Source organism: Nycticebus coucang, chromosome 18 (assembly GCF_027406575.1).
Source record: "Nycticebus coucang isolate mNycCou1 chromosome 18, mNycCou1.pri, whole genome shotgun sequence".
NCBI classification, from domain to species: domain Eukaryota; kingdom Metazoa; phylum Chordata; class Mammalia; order Primates; family Lorisidae; genus Nycticebus; species Nycticebus coucang.
The window spans coordinates 74,663,673-74,683,744 of record NC_069797.1 but is presented as its reverse complement, the minus strand read 5'-3'; the positions used below and the strand labels follow the sequence as shown (position 1 = coordinate 74,683,744).

The 20,072-nt window shown below is 43.3% G+C and overlaps 1 protein-coding gene across 2 annotated transcripts in view; it reads left to right on the top strand.

The window, feature by feature from the left end:
* SRP68 (signal recognition particle 68) overlaps positions 1–20,072 on the top strand; it is a 46,436-nt gene that overhangs the window by 5,608 nt on the left and 20,756 nt on the right. For both annotated transcript variants that reach the window (XM_053568397.1, XM_053568396.1), the window contains 6 exons: positions 6,742–6,855; positions 10,159–10,354; positions 12,393–12,475; positions 12,753–12,862; positions 14,043–14,125; positions 16,233–16,373. In XM_053568397.1, the coding sequence (XP_053424372.1) occupies positions 6,794–6,855; positions 10,159–10,354; positions 12,393–12,475; positions 12,753–12,862; positions 14,043–14,125; positions 16,233–16,373 (675 nt within the window). In that variant the 5' untranslated portion in view covers positions 6,742–6,793. The remainder of the gene's footprint in view (positions 1–6,741; positions 6,856–10,158; positions 10,355–12,392; positions 12,476–12,752; positions 12,863–14,042; positions 14,126–16,232; positions 16,374–20,072) is intronic.

The window sequence follows — 20,072 nt, the reverse complement described above, 5'->3', positions numbered from 1 at the left end:
AAGGTGGGGCCCAGCCCAAAGGCCAACTGAGTTCTTGGCTTCGTGCAGGAAAGAATTCAAGAATGAGTGTACAGAGTAAAGCAAAGTAAGTTTACTGAAGAAGAGAGAAACAAAAGGAAGGCTACCCCATACACAGGGCAGCAGCTATCTCTTGGAGCAAAAGAAAGTAACCTTTGTGAGTTTCTGCGGCCTTATTTTATACTTTCTATTTAATTTTATGTTAGCAGAGGGAAGATTATTTAGAAGATTTCTGGGAAAGGGTTGGCGAGTTCCTGGAGCTGAGGGTTCCTTCCCTTTCTAAACCCTGCAGGGTAACTTCTGGGAGTTGCCACGGTATTTATAAAATGTCCTGGTGCTGATGAGAATTTCTTTTCACATGCTAATGTATTATAATTAGCATCTAATGAGCAATGAGGTTAATCTGAGGTCATTTTCTTTACCTTCTTGGTTCTAACTCAGCTGTTCTCAACCTGTGGGTCGCAGTCCCTTTTTTTTTTTTTTTTTGAGACAGAGTCTCAAGCTGTCACCCTGCGTAGAGTGCTATGGCGTCACAGCTCACAGCAACCTCCAACTCCTGGGCTGAAGCGATTCTCCTGCCTCTGCCTCCCAAGTAGCTGGGACTACAGGCGCCCGTTACAATGCCCGGCTATTTTTTGTTGCAGCCGTCATTGTTGTTTGGTGGGCCCAGGCTGGATTCGAACCCGCCAGCTCAGGTGTATGTGGCTGGCACCTTAGCCGCTTGAGCCACAGGCGCCGAGCCCACAATCCCTTTTTAACAATGAAAATACATTGTGGCATTAGGAAGGTTGAGAACCACTATTCTAACTGGTTTGGGCCACCTTCTCTGCTGTTGCCTCCTATTTCATCAGAGACCTTGGTTCCAGTCTTACGACTCCTTATGGAGCAAGGCCTCCCGGTTTCCTATCTCAGAATCACATGATATTTGCCCTTTTGTGTCTTGCTTATTTCACTTTGCATAATGTGTTGAAAGTTTGTCCATGTTATAGGATATATCAGAATTTTACTCCTTTTTAAGGCCGAATAATATTTCATTGTATATATGCCCCATTTTGTTTAACTGTTCATTTGTCCCTGGACAGTTGGGTCATTTCCTCCTTTGGCTATTGTGAATAATGCTGTTTTGAACATTGATGTACGGACATTCCTTTGAGTCTTTGCTTTCAGTTCTTTGGGTATATACTCAGAAGTGGAATTGCTGGATCTTATGGTAATTCTATATTTAATTTTTGAGAAACTTTTTTGCTGTTTTCCACAGTGGGTACACAGCTTTATACTCCTTTCAGTAATACCCAAGAGTTCCAATTTCTGCACATCCTTGCCAATATTTGTTGTAAGAGCCAGTCCTAATAGGTGAGACCCATATATATTTTAGAATAATTGTATCTATATCTACAAAGGAAAACCTTTCTAGAATTTTGAGAGGAATTGCATTAGTCTTGTATGTCCATTTGGGAATAATTGACATCTTTACTATTTTGAGTCTTCTAATCCTTGAACACAAATGCTTGTACATTTATTTAGATCTTGGATTTTTTTCATTAGCATTTTATGTTTTTTTTTTATCATACCAGTTCTACACATGTTTTGTTAGGTTTATACCTAAGTATATAGGCCAAGAGTTGAAGAAGTTTTACTGTTAAGGAAACAAATGAAGAGCTACCTTAGGTATAGACATGAGGTCAAAAGAAAGATTTTGGTGAGTGTGTACACAGTGTGTGCCTGTGTCTGTGTTTAAGCAGAATGGGTTTATATTGTACAGACTCTTTGGTAACTTGTATTTTTTACCTCACAATATAACATGGCTACCAGTTATACTTAGTGTTCTTACTTTGTTGGACTTCCCTGATGTAGTAAAATAGTGGGTGGTCACGTTTTTGTTTTTTTGTCTTAATCTATCTTTTTCTTGCTTGAGTTAGCACATAATTATTATGCATGTCAAGTGACCTGGGGACAAAAGTTGTTGTATAGGAATGAACCATTAATTTGCTGCTTATTGAGGGAGCAAGTCTACTCTTTACATAGCTGATTCTTCCTGGAAAATGTTACTCTTTAGACTGACAGTTGCTAGTAAACATACTGTTATTTATTGCTGTCCTTATGTTGGATGATTTAAGTGGTTCCAAACTTGTCTTGTGCAGTTACTGCTGCAACTAAAAAGTTGTGTACTCTGTTCTAGATTATAGCTTCATTTTAGTATAAGATGGGTCAGATATGACGTAATGCTGTCTTAAATTTCTTTTTTATTCTGGTAACAGTGTAGCATTCTATGTACTGGAAATTTCTTTACCTTTTAGGTAAAGATTATTAGTTATATATTCCTCATTTTATCTCTTTTGGGGGGAGTCTTAAATTTCTTATAATAGGGCTGTGCTCTGTGTCTCACACTTGTAATCCCTACTCTCTGGGAAGCTGAGGTGTTCTCGAACTCCAGGCTTGGGCTCAGGAGTTCAAGACCAGCCTGAGCAAGAGCAAAACCCCCTACTTAAATTGGAAAAACCAGCCAGATATTGTGGTGGGAACTGGTATTTCCAGCTACTAGAGAGGCTGAGGCAAGAGGATCGCTAGAGCCCAAGAGTTTAAGGTTGCTGTGAGCTGTGAGCACTCTACCCCAAGGGGACTGAGTGAGATTCTGTTTCAAAAAAAAAAAAATTCTTGACCAGGCATTGTAGCTCACATTGGTAATCCTAGTACTCTGGGAGGCTGAGGCAGGTGGATTGCCTGAGCTCAGGGGTTCGAGACTAGCCTGAACAAGAGCAAGACCTCATCTCTAAAAAATAGCCAGGTGTTGTCATAGGCACCTATAGACCCAGCTACTTGGGAGGCTGAGACAAGAGGATTGCTTGAGCCCTAGAGTTTGAGGTTGCTGTGAGCTGTGACGCCATGGCACTCTACCAAAGGGTGTCAAAGTGAAACTCTGTTTTAAAAAAATAAATAAAATAAAAATAAAAAATTTTTCGTATAACTATAGAAGCTTATATATTATTGCAATAGCTACTGGGCATGATGGCCGCTACCTATAATCCTAGCACTTTGGGAGGCTGAGGAAGGAGGATCACTTGAGGCCAGAAGTTCAAGACCAGCCGGGGTAACATTGCAAGTCCCTATCTCTACAAAAAATTAGAAAATTAGCCAGTTGGCATACTATAGTCAGCTAATAATTCTAAAGCTAATAACTACATGAGCCCGGAAATTTGAGTTTGCAACATGTATTCCCACTGTCCAGAAGTACAGCTGTTAAAATTCTCATGTTTGACAAACATGACAAAGGAAACTAACGTCCTCTTTAACCACCATCTTCCTGGCCTTTCTCCTCCCCCAGTTATGTCCTGACTTAATGTGTCCTTCAGTCCATTTTAATGTCTTTTAATTCATAAATATATATATTTGTGTCCACAAAATACCCTGTTTTCCCAAAAATAAGACATCCTCCGAAAATAAGACCTACTTACAGGAAAGATAAGACGTCCCCTGAAAATAAGACCTAGCGCATCTTTGGGAGCACACCTTAAAATAAGACACTGTCTTATTTTCAGGGAAACAGGGTAGTATTTTTAGTCTTCTGATCTTTTTCTATGTACTGCATAAGTTTAGTCATATTGTGTATGTAACTTTTTATCCCACCTTTTTGCCTAACAGTGCATGTATTTCTCTGTGCCTATGAAAATGTTTTCTTTTTTTTTTTTTTTTCAGTTTTTGGCCCGGGCTGGGTTTGAACCTACCACCTCCGGCATATGGGGCCAGCACCCTACCCCTTTGAACCACAGGCACTGCCCTGAAAATGTTTTCTATGCATGGTTTTCTTTCTTTCTTTCTTTCTTTCTTTTTTTTTGGAGACAGAGTTTCACTTTGTCACCCTCAGTAGAGTGCCGTGGCATTATGCTTCACAGCAACCTCAAACTCTTGGGTTTAAGTGATTCTCTTGCCTCAGCCTCCCAAGTAGCTGGGACTACAGGTGCTCGCCACAATGCCCAGCTATTTTTTTGTTGCAATTTGGCTGGGACTGGGTTTGAACCTGTCACCCTCAGTATATGGGGCCAGCGCCCTCCCCACTGAGCCATAGCTGCCGCTCTGTGCATGGTTTTTATTAATTGTATTATAATCAATATCTGGGCACACCATAATTTATTTACTTACTCCCTCAGATTGGTTATTTATATAGTAGCCAGTTTTATAAGCTTAAAAATTTTGTTCTCATAAATCTCTCTTCATACCTCTTTGTGTTTCTGATCATTTCTTTAGTATTGAGTAATATAGAAGTAGACAAATTTAGAGTATGGTCATTCTTAGGGATGTAGATAAATGGCAGACCTTGATATTGCCAGAAAATACTTACCAATAGAACACTTATATTTGAAGTTTATGTAAAAGGGTAAATGGCAATTACAGCTGATGTTAGGGATAGAGGAGAAAAAAACCCAACTGAGAGTTTCAAACTAGAGCGATTCTCTTGCCTCAGCCTTCCGAGTACAGGTTCCTGCCACAACGCCCGACTATTTTTGTTGTTGTTGTTGTTGTTTGGCTGGGACCAGGTTCGAACCCGCCACCCTCAGTATATGGGGCCGGCGCCCTACTCACTGAGCCACCCACAGGTGCCGCCTAGTAGCTCAGACTACAGGAGCAACACCTGGCTATTTTTAGAGACGGTCTTGCTCTAGCTCATGCTGGTCTCAAACTCATGAACTCAAGTGATCTGCCCACCTGGCCTCCTGGAGTGCTGGGATTACAGGGGTAAGCCACCCTGTCCAGCCTGAGACTCTGTCTTAAAAAAAATAATAAGATTTTCCTAACTGATATTTACTTGGTCTGCTACGCTTCTCACAGTCAGCTGACAATTTTGATGCACAATTTGAGGGATTTTGGCAGTGTTTTTGTCAGTTCTGCTCATTATTGGCTGCCCTGATCTCTCTTCATCAGTGATGCTTTCTCTCCCCTCAGAAAAACGTTTAATCCATTTTTACGCTGCCATTTTCTTCAAGACGTTTTTCCCATAAACTTGGACTAACATTCCCTGATTTCACTTCCTCTCTGCCTGGTTTAACAAGGAATTAAACATTTGTTCATGGCTCTAATTCAAGCTCTGACATTCTCATTACAGCACACAAAGACACACAATAATAATATTTGTCACTAAGCAAGACCCTGCCACACATCAGCATGAACACAACTGAGAGATGCTGATATACCAAGGTTATGAAACCTTACTGAATTGTTGGTACAGTGCTGCCAGTGTGAGCCCATGGTGGCAAGTGCGCACTTAATTGTCAGACCTTATTATACAGTATACTTATTGAGTAATGTAGAATCTTGAAAGTTAACCACCAAAGGGACTGTAATAAACTGGTTAAATATGAAGGTGGTCAACATAAGGAACTCGGCCCACTTTACTGACACGTACATGGGGTACATGCCCAGTCTATGAAAATTAGGTCAACTTAAGGAGGTGGTCAGCTATGGAGCTTCCACTGTCTTGTGTACCAGGCACTGGAGAAATTTTAAAAATAAAATCTTCCCTGCAGTAAAGGGGTTCATATTAGTGAGACAGCGGTGTGAGAACATGGTTGTAATGCCATACTTGGTAATAGAAGTAAGAATAAAGGACCACGTGAACACAGAGGAGAGAGGCATGGCATAGAGGTGATAGTTATTGTGTTTGCTGGTGACATCCTAATTGGTCTCCTAGCTTTGTTCAGCCATGCTAGCATTTCCTCTCCTTGACCTTGCTGTCACCATGGTCTGCCTCAGGATGCCCCTTCCCCTCCTTTGCATCCATTAGAACCCTATGCATTCTTTCAAGGCCCACCATGAGTCCACTTCAGCCTAAGGTGTTAACAAGAAGAGATTCAGTTTGACATTTACCTTGTTTTTTTTTTTTTTTTTGAGACAGAGTCTCAAGCTGTTGCCCTGGGTAGAGTGCTATGGAGTCACAACTCACAGCAACCACCTCAAACTCTTGGGTTTAAGCGATTCTCTTGCCTCAACCTCCCAAGTAGCTGAGAGTACAGGTGCCTGCCACAATGTCCAGCTTTTTTTTTTTTGCAGTTGTCATTGTTGTTTAGCAGGCTCAGGCCAGTCTCAAACCCGCCAGCCTCAATGTATGTGGCCGGCGCCCTACCCACTGAGCTATGGATGCCACCTGCCATGTTTTTTTGTGGCCATTTTATCTGGATGATCCTCCCCTACTAGAATGTGGATTCCTTGAGAATAGATACTGTGTCCTCTGTCTGTTTTTTCTTTTATACAATCATATTGCCCTACATGTTTTAGTTGTTCAGTAAGTTTTTCTAAACTGATATGTGATATCCGTTAGTAGCCATAAGTAAAATATCTCAAACCGTAAGTAGAATATCCCAAACCTTTGACCTTGCATTCTTTTTTTTTTTTTTTTTTTTTTTGTAGAGACAGAGTCTCACTGTACCGCCCTCAGTAAAGTGCTGTGGCGTCACACGGCTCACAGCAACCTCTAACTCTTGGGCTTACGCGATTCTCTTGCCTCAGCCTCCCGAGCAGCTGGGACTACAGGTGCCCACCACAATGCCCGGCTATTTTTTTGTTGTTGCAGTTTTGGCCAGGGCTGTGTTTGAACCCCCCACCCTCGGCATATGGGGCCGGCACCCTACTCACTGAGCCACAGGCACCGCCCTGACCTTGCATTCTTACAGAATTTGATATTCAATATGCTCTCAGTTTTGCTTAATGAGTTTTGTCTGTGGTTTCTTACAGGGGCTACTGTTCTCGTAGACAAAGACGTCTCCGAAAAACACTTAACTTCAAGATGGGGAACAGACACAAATTCACAGGGAAAAAAGTCACTGAAGATCTTCTGACTGATAATAGGTATTGACTGCTCAGTGCGAGTTGCTAATGCATCTTGCTAATACATTTATTTATTTACTTACTTATTTATTTATTTATTTTTTGAGACAGAGCCTCAAGCTTTTATCCTGGGTAGAGTGCTGTGACATCACAACTCACAGCAACCTCTAACCCTTGGGCTCAAGTGATTCTCCTGCCTCCACCTCCCAAGTAGCTGAGACTTCAGGCACCCGCCACAACGCCCAGCTATTTTTTGGTTGCAGCCGTCATTGTTGTTTGGCTGGGCCGGGCTGAATTCGAACCCGCCAGCTCAGGTGTATGTGGCTGGCGCCTTAGCTGCTTGAGCCACAGGTGCTGAGCCACATTTATTGAACAATTACAATGTGCTAGACTTTGTGCCAAACCCTTTAATTATTTTATTTTATTTTTTTTTAATTTGGCCGGGGCTGGGTTTGAACCCGCCACCTCCGACATATGGGACCGGCACCCTACCCGCTGAGCCACAGGCGCCGCCCCCCTTTAATTATCTTATGTGACTCTTTTAGCAGCTCTGTGGGATGGGCATTGGTATTGTCCCTGTCTAAGGTGAGGAAACTGAGGTTCAGAAAGGTTCAGTAGCTTGTTCAAGAACTGTATTGGTAGGCCAGGCACAGTGCCGCCTGTAATCCTAGCACTTTGGGAAGCTGAGGTAGCAGGATTACTTGAGCTCAGGAGTTTAAGACCAGCCTGAGCAAGCGCAAGACTTCATCTCTATTAAAAATAGAAAAACTAGCAGAGTGTAGTGGCAGGTGCCTAAATCCCAGCTACACAGGAGGCTGAGGCAAGAAGATCAGTTAAGCCCAAGGGTTTGAGGTTTTTGTGAGCTATAATGCCACAGCACTCTACCAAGGGCAACTGAGTGAAACTCTGACTCAAAAAAAAGAAAGAGAGTGTATGGTAAATGTTAATTTAGTGATTAGAATCTTTTTTTTTTTTTTTAGATAGTCTCACTTTGTCACCCTCAGTAGAGTGCTGTGTCATCACAGCTCACAGTATTCTCCAGCTCTTGGGCTTAGGCGATTCTCTTGCCTCAGCCTCCCGAGTAACTGGGACTACAGGTGCCTGCCACAACGCCCGGCTATTTTTGTTGTTGTTGTTGTTTGGCTGGGACCAGGTTCGAACCTGCCACCCTCAGTATATGGAACCGGCGCCCTACTCACTGAGCCACCCCACAGGTGCCGCCTGGTGATTAGAATCTAATCAGTTATATAGTTACATTTCTAGATACAAATTTCAACATCTAAAACTGAGTGCTTAAAACAAAATATGTTAATGACATCTGGCAGTGTATAAATTTTACAGAATTCTGCATTTTAGTGCCAAATACAAAGTTTAACATTTACGGAAAGATTAATTTGCCAAGTAATGTGTATTGAGGGTCTTCAGGTCAGCCTCTCAGACCTCAGCCTAGGGGCCAAATTGTTCTCCTTCCACCTGTTTGTATAAATAAAATTTTATTGGAACACAACCATGTCTGTTTTTTAAGTATTATTTATAACTGCTTTTGTGCTACAACAGCACGGTAGTTAGACATAGGCAAAGACCACATGGCCTGCAAAGCCTAAAATATGTACTATTGGGCCCTTTACAAAAATATTTCCTGGCCTGTTGTTTAGTGTATAGCTAGGGCTAAGCTAAGCACCATATTGAAAAGGGAGAGGAGGTATAGTTCTTGAACTCACTGTCTGTGATCTTGTCTTGGCCAAATGCAAAACGAGGGGATAATATAACATAGTAGAAGTGCCATATTGTGGCTCAGCGCCCGTAGGGCTGGTCGGTTCGAAACTGGCCTGGGCCAGCTAAACAACAATGACAACTGCAACAAAAAAAAATAGCTGGGCATTGTGATGGGTGCCTGTAGTCCCAGCAACTCAGGAGGCTCAGGCAAGAGAATCGCTTAAGCCCAAGAGTTTGAAGTTGCTGTAAGCTATGATGCTATGGCACTCTACCAACGGTGACATAGTGAGACTATGTCTCAAAAAAAGAAAGAAAAAGAAAAGAAAGAAGTGCCATGTTGTGTATTGTTTAGTGTTAAACATTGTGCAGCCTTTTTTTTTTTGTAGAGACAGTCTCACTTTATGGCCCTCGGTAGAGTGCCGTGGCATCACACAGCTCACAGCAACCTCCAACTCCTGGGCTTAAGCGATTCTCTTGCCTCAGCCTCCCGAGTAGCTGGGACTACAGGCGCCCGCCACAACGCCCAGCTATTTTTTGGTTGCAGTTCAGCCGAGGCCGGGTTTGAACCTGCCACCCTCCATATATGGGGCCGGCGCCTTACCGACTGAGCCACAGGCGCCGCCCCATTGTGCAGTCTTGAAAGTGAGGGGTTAGCTTGGAGATTTGATTGAAAAGTCAGTAAGCCTGCATGGAGGAGGCTTGACCTTGGAGGATTTGTGAGACAAAGGACATTCTTTGTTGAGGAAACAGCTTTTCTTCGTTCATATTATCGAGTACAGTCTAGGAACTGTGAAATTCTGGGCAGTTGCTAGCTGCTTCTCAGCCAGTGAAGAGGCAATGAGGTTGGCGTGTAGGGATCTGATCAGTAATCTAGAGCATGGAGAACATGATGGGATGTTGGAGAACATAGTGATCAAATCTGATGAGGTCCAGTTAGGAAGAGTGAGAGATTAAATAAATCAATCTGTACTCAGTTATGATAGCAAGATCCTTTATTTTGGAGACACAAGGTTAAGCTGAAGTTTGAGGAAGATTAATCAAGGCAGTAATTAAAGGTCTTTAGTTATAATAATAAAGTAATTAACTTATTGAGTACTTAATAAGTGCCATGCTCTGATCTAAGGATGTTCTTTTTTTTTTTTTTTGAGTCAAGAGTCTCACTTTGTCACCCTTGATAGAGTGCTGTGGCATCACAGCTCACAGCAACCTCAAACTCTTGGGTTTAAGCAATTCTTTTGCCTCAGCCTTCCAAGTAGCTGGGGGTACAGGTGCCCGTCACAACGCCCGGCTATTTTTTAGAGATGGGGGTCTCACTCTGGCTCAGGTTGGTCTTGAACCCATGAGCTCAGGCAATCCATGTGCCTGGCAGCAGAGGCTTTTTAATGAGATGTGTCTAGTAGGTAATTAGAAACCTGAGGTGGCACCCAAGTTGAGATCAGAGATGCTGATTTGGGAGTCATGGCTGATACTGTCAGAAGAGTAGTTTTAAGGGAGGAAAGAGAGTAAGAGTATAGAGAAAAGTCACTGAAGATTGCACTGCAGAGAATGTATCTGAGCCTGATGCTCTTGGCTTCACCATTCAGTTCTCCCATCTTCTCTCTGGCCTAGATATTTGCTTCTGGTTCTGATGGATGCTGAAAGAGCCTGGAGTTATGCCATGCAGCTCAAACAGGAAGCCAACACTGAACCCCGAAAACGGTTTCACTTGTTATCTCGCCTACGCAAAGCCGTGAAGCATGCAGAGGAGTTGGAACGCTTGTGTGAGAGCAATCGTGTGGATGCCAAGACCAAGTTAGAGGCTCAGGTTAGTGTCCTAACATCCAGATTGCTTTATTGTGGAGATTAGAGACATGACTCTAAAAGAAATACAGCTAAACAGAACGGGGTTGCTTACATTATAAATTGATAGCCAGGAGAGGAAAGCAACTTTCTGAACTTGCTTTTAAAAAGGTTAGCTCTCGGAGGTGGCGTGTTCAAACCCAGCCCCAGCCAAAAACTGCAAAAAAAAAAAAAAAAGGTGAGCTTTCTTGTTTTTGTAAGCGCTTGATTTTTTTATTTATTAACCAACTTTTCAAGTAAGGTCATACTTCTTTTGATAAGTAGATAGAAAACTTGGGCGGCGCCCGTGGCTCAGTCCGTAGGGCGCCGGCCCCATATATCGAGGGTGGCGGGTTCAAACCCGGCCCCAGCCAAACTGCAACCAAAAAATAGCCGGGCGTTGTGGCGGGCGCCTGTAGTCCCAGCTACTCGGGAGGCTGAGGCAAGAGAATCGCTTGAGCCCAGGAGTTGGAGGTTGTTGGAGGTTGCTGTGAGCTGTGTGATGCCAGGGCACTCTACCGAGGGCCATAAAGTAGAACTCTGTCTCTACAAAAAAAATAAAAAAGTAGATAGAAAACTTGTAACTTATACCTCTGAAAGCTCACAAAATAAGATTGTTTTTTTGGAGATATTGGAATATTTAAAAAAAAGAGATGATAGATATTGCAAGGTTATTTTCTTTTTCTTTTTCTTTTTTTTTTTTTTTGTAGAGACAGAGTCTCACTTTATGGCCCTCGGTAGAGTGCCATGACGTCACACGGCTCACAGCAACCTCTAACTCTTGGGCTCATGCGATTCTCTTGCCTCAGCCTCCCAAGCAGCTGGGACTATAGGCGCCTGCCACAACGCCTGGCTATTTTATTTTTTTTGGTTGCAGTTTGGCCTGGGCTGGGTTTGAACCCGCCACCCTCGGCACATGGGGCTGGTGCCCTACTCACTGAGCCACAGGCGCCGCCCGCAAGGTTATTTTCAACTTTTTTTTTTTTTTTTTTTTGTAGAGACACTTTATGGCCCTCCGTAGAGTGCCGTGGCGTCACACGGCTCACAGCAACCTCCAACTCCTGGGCTTAAGCCATTCTCTTGCCTCAGCCTCCTGAGTAGCTGGGACTACAGATGCCCACCACAACGCCCAGCTATTTTTTGATTGTAGTTCAGCCGGGGTCAGGTTTGAACCCACCACCCTCGGTATATGGGGCCGGCACCTTACCAACTGAGCCACAGGCGCCGCCCTATTTTCAACTTTTGATGCTTATGTTGTAGTCCTGAAATTTGTTGTTAGATAAAATGAAAGAAATAGATTTTCTTTATTTTGAAGTTCTCTCCTAGAAAGTAAGCAAATCATAACAAATTACCTGTGTATCACAGTTTATTCACTAAATAAGTATTTCTTTTTTAAAAATCAACTTGAGGCTCAGCGCCTGTGGCTCAAGCAATTAAGGCACCAGCCACATACACCTGAGCTGGCAGGTTTGAATCCAGTCCAGGCCCAACAAACAACAATGACGGCTACAACCAAAAAATAACCAGGCGTCGTGATGCCTGTAGTCCCAGCTACTTGGGAGGCGGAGGCAGGAGAATTGCTTGAGCCCAGGAGTTGGAAGTTGTTGTGAGCTGTGATGCCACGGCACTCTACCCAGGGCAGCAGCTTGAGGCTTTGTCTCAAAAAATAAATAGGGGTGGCGCCTGTGGCTCAAAGGAGGGCACTGGCCCCATATGCCGGAGGTGGCAGGTTCAAACCCAGCCCCAGCCAAAAACTGCAAAAAAAAAAAAAAAGACACAATTAAATAAACAAATAAAAATCAACTTGAATATATCTAAATTCTTGATACCAAAGTTTGAAAACAATAGAGGAATGGGCAGCACCTGTGGCTCAAAGGAGTAAGGCACTGGCCCCATATGCCGGTGGCGGTGGGTTCAAACCCAGCCCCAGCCAAAAAAAAAAGCAAAAAAACAATAGAGGAAGGGTGAGTGCCAGTGCTGGTTGCTGGTGTTGAAGCAGTTCTTCCCCGTTCCTCCCTTCGCAGGCGTATACAGCCTACCTCTCAGGGATGCTGCGCTTCGAACATCAGGAATGGAAGGCCGCCATTGAGGCTTTTAACAAATGCAAGTGAGTCCTGTGGTCCAAAGCTATGACTTATTTTGATTATACATGGTCAAATTCAAGGTACAGATTAGATAATGGCTTCTTTCTGTGAAAGTTGGTGTGACCTTTGTCTTTTCCTAAAGAAATATTCTTTATTCTCTTTCACCCTTAGAAAGTGGCAGTTCTGGTAGATGGTAGAAAAGCTTCAAAGGGCTGTGGTTTGTTTTTAGCCACTGTGTTCCTTGTGAATTTATTTTCTTAATATTAGGCTATGTAAAACCTGACATTTCTTTCCTTGCAGAACTATCTATGAGAAGCTAGCCAGTGCTTTCACAGAGGAGCAGGCTGTGCTATATAACCAACGTGTGGAGGAGATCTCGCCCAACATCCGCTACTGTGCATATAACATTGGTGAGCAGGCACCGAGCTATTGCACCAGCTTGAGCACCAGCAGGTGGCTTGCTGGGAACTCAGCTCAGAGAATGTAGGGAATTTATTTAGCTTTCTTTTTTTTTTTTTTTAATTTTTTTTTATTATTATTATTTTTTTTTGCAGTTTCTGGCCTGGGCTGGGTTTGAACCCACCACCTCTGGCATATGGGACTGGCGCCCTACCCCTTTGAGCCACAGGCGCCGCCCTATTTAACTTTCTTCTCTTTCTCTTGCATCCATCCTTGAGCTGTTTTGGTTGATGTCAAAGGTAGACAGAGGGTAATTCCTTCTTTTTCCTGCCATCTTCTGCTATCGCCAAGAGTACAGTCCGGAATCTCTAGCTCAGTTCATTTTTTTACTTTTTTAGAGTAGTTTTTGGTTCACAGCAAATAGAAAGCTACAGAGAAAGCTACAGAGATTTCCCATATGCCCCTGTCCCCACACCGGTGTGGCTCCCCCATTATTATCGTCGTCCTCCCTGAGTTGTTCATTTGTTGCCGTTGATGAACTCACACTGGTATATTATCATCTCCCAAAGTTCATAGTGTACACTAGGGCGCAATCTTTCTTTTGCCCTTTCCACCCATGTGATCTTTTTTCTTTCTTTTATATTTTTAAAGAGGGTCTTACTCTGTCACCCAGGAATGAGAACCATGGCATGATCATAGCTCACCATAACCTTGAACTCCTGAGCTCAAGAGATCCTCCCCCCACCTCAGTCTCCCAAGTAGCTGGGACTAAAGGTGTGCCCATTTGGCTAATTTATTTTTAAATATATAGAGTCCCACTGTGTTACCCAAGCTGGTCTCCAACTTCTGACCTTAAGTGATCCTTCTGTCTCACCCCCTACAATGCTTGGATTATAGAGGTGAGCCATTGTACCCAGCCAGGGTTCCATCTTCATATTGTATGTTTTACAAGTTTGGACAAATACATAATGACACATCTTCATTATCATAGTACCATACAGAGTATTTGTACTGCCGCAGCTGGGTTCATTCTTTGTAAAAGACTGAACTCTGTTCTTCTGAGGGTCAGTTGTACTGCAGAGTCATTGACGTGCTTGTGGAGGAGGCAGAACTCTTTGAAGACTGAGTTGAGTCTAGTGGTTCTCAAGAAAACAGACCAGTCCCTTGAAGATTTTCTTCTCTTTTTCTCAGGGGACCAGTCAGCTATCAATGAACTCATGCAGATGAGATTGAGATCTGGTGGCACTGAGGGTCTTCTTGCTGAAAAATTGGAGGTAATCTACTATGTATATTTTTATGAAAGGTCTTTAGTTTGAGAAAGTCCAGAAGAAGTAATTGATAATCCCATCCCCTAGGGGTTATTGCTATTAATGTGTGCATACTTACATTTATATCTATATTGGCAAATACGTATTTGTTAAAAGTTTTAACAAAAAACTTTTTTCAATTAATACTTAAGTATTCAGCTTTTTAACCTAATTACATTTATTTTCTAAATATGTAATATAGAGTGATAGAAAAAGTAAGAAATATGAAAGATTGGGAAAATAATAAAATCACATGGGTTACCAAAATGAGGCAACCACTTAATATAAATATTTTGCAGACTTTTCTTTTCCTTCTTCTGTTTTTATTTTGAGATAAAGTCTTACTTGGTCACCTAGGCTAGAGTACAGTGGCGTCATCATGGCTCACTGCAATCTCAAACTCCTGAGCTAAAGCAATCTTCCTGCCTTGGCCTCCCAAGTAGCCAGGACTACAGGCTCATGCCAACATGCCCGGCTAATTTTTCTGTTTTTTGTAGAAACGAGATCTTGCTCTTGCTCTTGTTCAGGATGATCTCAAACTCCTAGCCTCAAGTATCCTTCTGCCTTAGCCTCCCAGTGTGCTAGAATTATAGGCATGAGCCACTGTGCCCAGCCACAGACTTTTGTATGTGTAGTAAAAAAAAAGGCATATATTTTAAAAATGAGATCTTACAGCTCAGTGCCCATAGTGCAGTGGTTATGGTACCAGCCATATACACTGAGGCTGGCGGATTTGAAACTGGCCTGGGCCAGCTAAACAACAATGACAACTGTAACCAAAAATAGCCGGGCGTTGTGGTGGGCGCCTGTAGTCCCAGCTACTCAGGAGGCTGAGGCAAGAAAATCGCTTAAGCCCAAGAGTTTGAGGTTGCTGTGAGCTGTGACGCCATGGCACTCTACCGAAGGCGACGAAATGAGACTCTGTCTCAAAAAGAAAAAGGGATCTTAGCATATACTTTTGGTAACTTGCTTTTTATTTTTTTTTATTTTTTTTTTGTAGAGACAGAGTCTCACCTTATCGCCCTCGGTAGAGTGCTGTGGCGTCACACAGCTCACAGCAACCTCCAAATCCTTGGGCTTAGGCGATTCTCTTGACTCAGCCTCCCAAGTAGCTGGGACTACAGGCGCCCGCCACAACGCCCAGCTATTTTTTTGTTGTTGTTGTTGCAGTTTGGCCGGGGCTGGGTTTGAACCCGCCACCCTCGGCATATGGGGCCGGTGTCCTACCCGCTGAGCCACAGGTGCCATCGGTAACTTGCTTTTTAAGTTTAACACCACATGAATTTTTTCTGCTTCAGTCTTTGATGGCTGCATGGTACTCCATTGTACAAGAGACTTTTATTTAGCCACTTCACTGTTTTTAAGTGGCAAACAATATTACCATGAATATCCCTGTCCCCAGTTTTTGCCCGTGTTCTTAATTATTTCTTTAAGATAAATTCCTAAAAGTGAAATTGAATGTTTTGGAAGCTTTAGATGCATACTGACAAGTATCTTTAAGTTTCTACTAATTAGCATTTTTACTTGCAGTGTGTTCCGATAGACTCTTCTCCTCATTCCTTACCTGAACTTACTGTTGCTCGTTTTTTTTTTTTGGGACAGAATCTCAGTATGTCACCCTCGGTAGAGTGTGTGGCATCACAGCTCACAGCAACCTCAAACTTTTGGGCTCAAGTGATTCTCTTGCCTCAGCCTCCCAAGCAGCCAGGGCTATAGGCACCCACCACAACACCCGACTATTTTTCTGTTGCAGTTGTCATTGATGTTTTTTTTAGCAGGCCTGGGCCAGGTTCAAACCTGCCAGCCTCGGTGTATGCTCTAACTGCTGAGCCACAGGCGCGAGCCTAGTGTTGCTCTTTTTAACCTTCTATTGTGCCCTTTTAATATTTGAGTCTCTATAAACTAAGATACCTGATACCAGACAAGAACTTAAAATAAGTAGAAATTAGTGCATACTCTGTAAGAGAAAGTGTAGGTTGGTTATAGAAGGAGACAAATAATAGGCTCAACTTACTTTCACCTTTGTCACTTAGATCCACAGTTAAAACTTTAACTCTTACAAACTACTTTGTAGGCATTGATCACTCAGACTCGAGCCAAACAGGCAGCTACCATGAGTGAAGTGGAATGGAGAGGGAGAACAGTTCCAGTGAAGATTGACAAAGTGAGGATCTTTTTATTGGGATTGGCTGACAACGAAGCAGCCATTGCCCAGGTAAGCAGGGAATACCTATTCTGTTCTCTTCTGCATGTCTGAGGGTTGTGCCTGTGAGTTTAAGATATGGTGGTTTGGGCGGCGCCTGTGGCTCAAAGGGGTAGGGTGCCAGCCCCATTTGCCGGAAGTGGTGGGCTCAAACCCAGCCCCGGCCAAAAACTGCAAAAAAAAAAAAAAAAGGATGATGGGCGGTGCCTGTGGCTCTGTCCGTAAGGCGCCGCCCCATATACCGAGGGTGGTGGGTTCAAGCCCGGCCCTGGCCAAACTGCAACCAAAAAATAGCCGGGCATTGTGGTGGGCGCCTGTAGTCCCAGCTACTCGGGAGGCTGAGGCAAGAGAATTGCTTAAGCCCAAGGATTTGGAGGTTGCTGTGAGCTGTGTGAGGCCATGGCACTCTACCGAGGGCCATAAAGTGAGATTCTGTCTCTACCAAAAAAAAAAAAAAGGACGTGGTGGTTTGTTAGTGTTCATTTCTCACAAACAAAAATTTGTCTTAATGTTGTTTGGGATTTGGTAAATCTGGAAATGTACTCTCTTAAATTATTTTGAAAATTGAGTTTATAGAGCCATTCTTGTGTTTAGAGGGCAAAGAAATTGACCATGACACATGTCAACATAAAAATGGGAGCAATCGGAGGCTGGTTTGAAATAGGGATCACTTTTGGCCCAGTAGGTGGTGCAGCAGCTTACCTGTTATGTCCCTAAGTCTCTCTGACCTGTCGCCCTAGCTTCTGGCCCTAAAGAGTTTACCTCTTGTTCCTGGGCTTTTTCAGGAGAACCTGGTTAAACCAGAATGTCTTGCTTCGTGTGTAGTGTACAAGTGATACTCATATAGAGTTGTGCTGCTTGATACTACTTACTGACATGATCACCTGCTTGTGGGTGTGAACAACAACTGCATCCCAAAGATTAGTGATCCTGGTGATACTGGTTTGTATGAAATAGACAGTGATTGAGACCCTTTCTAGAGCTCCTTCTGCCTGTGAGGTAAAGAGCATTTAAAAAAAAAAAAAAAAAAAAAAACAGGGCGGCGCCTGTGGCTCAGTGAGTAGGGCGCCAGCCCCATATGCCGAGGGTGGCGGGTTCAAACCCAGCCCCGGCCAAACTGCAACCAAAAAATAGCCGGGCGTTGTGGCGGGCGCCTTTAGTCCCAGCTGCTCGGGAGGCTGAGGCAAGAGAATCGCGTAAGCCCAAGAGTTCAGAGGTTGCTGTGAGCTGTGTGACGCCACGGCACTCTACCTGAGGGCGGTACAGTGAGACTCTGTCTCTACAAAAAAAAAGAAAAAAAAAAACAAAAAAACAGGCTACTGACAGTCTACTGCCTCATCAGGGACCAATGGCATTTCATAGGACTTCACAGTAATCTATTGTACTCTGAATAATTTGGATAGTGTTTGTAATTGCAAGTCATACCTGAGTCGGATGTCCATAACTTGGGGACTGCCTGTATGGGTTGGGGGGGTGCTTCTTTAACTTTGTTCATGAGATGTGTTAAACATCTGAACTTTTCAGTGACTTGCTCCAAAATGACTACTTTGGGTTGAGGGCAGCTTTCAACAGTTGAAAAATTAATTTGTAGTATCTGGGACTGCAAGTGCGTGCCACTATGCCCAGCCAATTTTTCTTGTATTTTGTAGAGATGGTATCTGGCTATGTTGCTCACTCTGGTCTTGAACACCTAGACTCACGTGATCCTCCCACTGTGGCCTGTCAATGTGCTGGGATTACAGACATGAGTGTAATGTAATACATCTGGCCTGGTATTTATCTTTCTATGCCTGACTTATTTCACTTAACATGATGTCCTCCAAGTTGATCTATGTTGCCTCAAAGGACAGAATTTTGTTATTTTGTATGGCTAAATAGTGTTCCATTGTTTTCTTCTCCATTCATCAGTTAGTGGTCATGCTCCCATACCTTGGCTGTTATGGATAGTGCTGTAGTAAACATGGACCTGCAAATGTCTTTTTTTTTAGTAGAGACAGAGTCTCACTTTATTGCCCACAGTAGAGTGCCGTGGTGTCACACAGCTCATAGCAACCTCCAACTATTGTGCTTAGGTGATTCTCTTGCCTCAGTCTCCCGAGTAGCTGGAACTACAGGCACCTGCCACAATGCCCAGCTATTTTTTTGTTGCAGTTTGGCCAGAGCTGGGTTTGAACCCGCCATCCTCCATATATGGGGCCGGTGCCCTGCCCACTGAGCCACAGACGCCACCTCAGATACCGCTTCAGTATACTGGTTTATTTTCCTTTGGATGTTTCCTAGTAGTGGATCATGGCAGTTGTATGTTTAGCTTTCTGAGGAAGCTCCATGCTGTTTTCCATAATGTCTGCGCCCACTTATATACCCCGACCCCTGGTGTGTAAGAGTTCTCTTTTTCTCCACATCTTTGCCAGCATTTATTTTTGTCTTTTTTTTTTTGCAGTTTTTGGCAGGGACTGGATTTGAACGTGCCACCTCCGGCATATGGGGCCAGCGCCCTATTCCTTTGAGCCACAGGAGCCGCCCCTTATTTTTGTCTTTTTGACAATAGCTGTTCTACCTGGTTTGTGGTGATACCTCATTATAGTTTTGATTTGCTGATCAGTGATGTTGAGCATTTTGTCCTGGATCTATTGGCTATTTGTATATTGTCTTTTGAGAGATGTCTATTCAGCTCATTTCACTGGAAACTAGGAAAAACATAAGAGTTCTTAATTTTTTAAATTGTATTACTTGGTTGGGTTTTTGAGGGGTGGGGGGTTTGCTGTTGAGTGTTTGTGTTCCTTGTATATTCTGGATGTAATTTTTTTTTTTTTTTTTTGAGACAGAGTCTCACTGTGTCGCCCTGGGTAGGGTGCTGTGGCATCACAGCTCACAGCAATCTCCAGCTCTTAGGCTTGAGTGATTCTCTTGCCTCAGCTCCCAAGTAGCTGGGACTACAGGTGCCTGCCACAGTGCCCAGCTATTTTTTTTTGTTGTAGTTGTTGTCATTGTTTGGCAGGCCTTGGCTTGGTTCAAACCTGCCAGCCCCAGTGTATGTGGCTGGTGTCCTAGCCTCTGAGCTACAGGCACTGAGCCTGGATGTAATTTGTTTTTTTTGTTTTTTCTGGGGTTTTTTTTTTTTTTTTGAGACTGAATCTCACTGTGTCACCCTCAGTAGAGTGCTTTGGCATCACAGTCACAGCAACCTCAAACTCTTGGGCTTAAGCAGTTCTCTTGCTTCAGCCTCCCAAGTAGCTGGAACTACAGGCGCTCGCCACAATGCCTGGCTATTTTGTTGTTGTTGTTGCAGTTGTCATTGTTGTTTTAACTGGCCTGGGGCTGAGTTCGAACTCATCAGCCTTGGTGTATGTGGGTGGCGCCGAGCCTGGATGTAATTTCTTAATGTAGCTGATATTGGTATTTTCCACCCTCTAGGAACTGGAATGCAAGAATTTGGTAACCAAACTTAATGATTGCGTGTGGAGGTTTTTAATGTTTGAGTATTAAAATAGCAGTTTATCAAAAAGCTTGGAAGGAAGAAATAGGGAGATAAAATATTAGACTGAAAAGATTTGAGCTTGGAGTTAATCAGTCACCAAATCCAGTTGCAGAACTCATAGTCTCTTTAGCCAAGCTTTAAGTCTTCACATCCTTAATAGTCTTACTTCTTACTTTGTATTGATTTCTCCACTGATGACTGCGTTGTGAGACTATCCTTAGTACGGGGAGGGT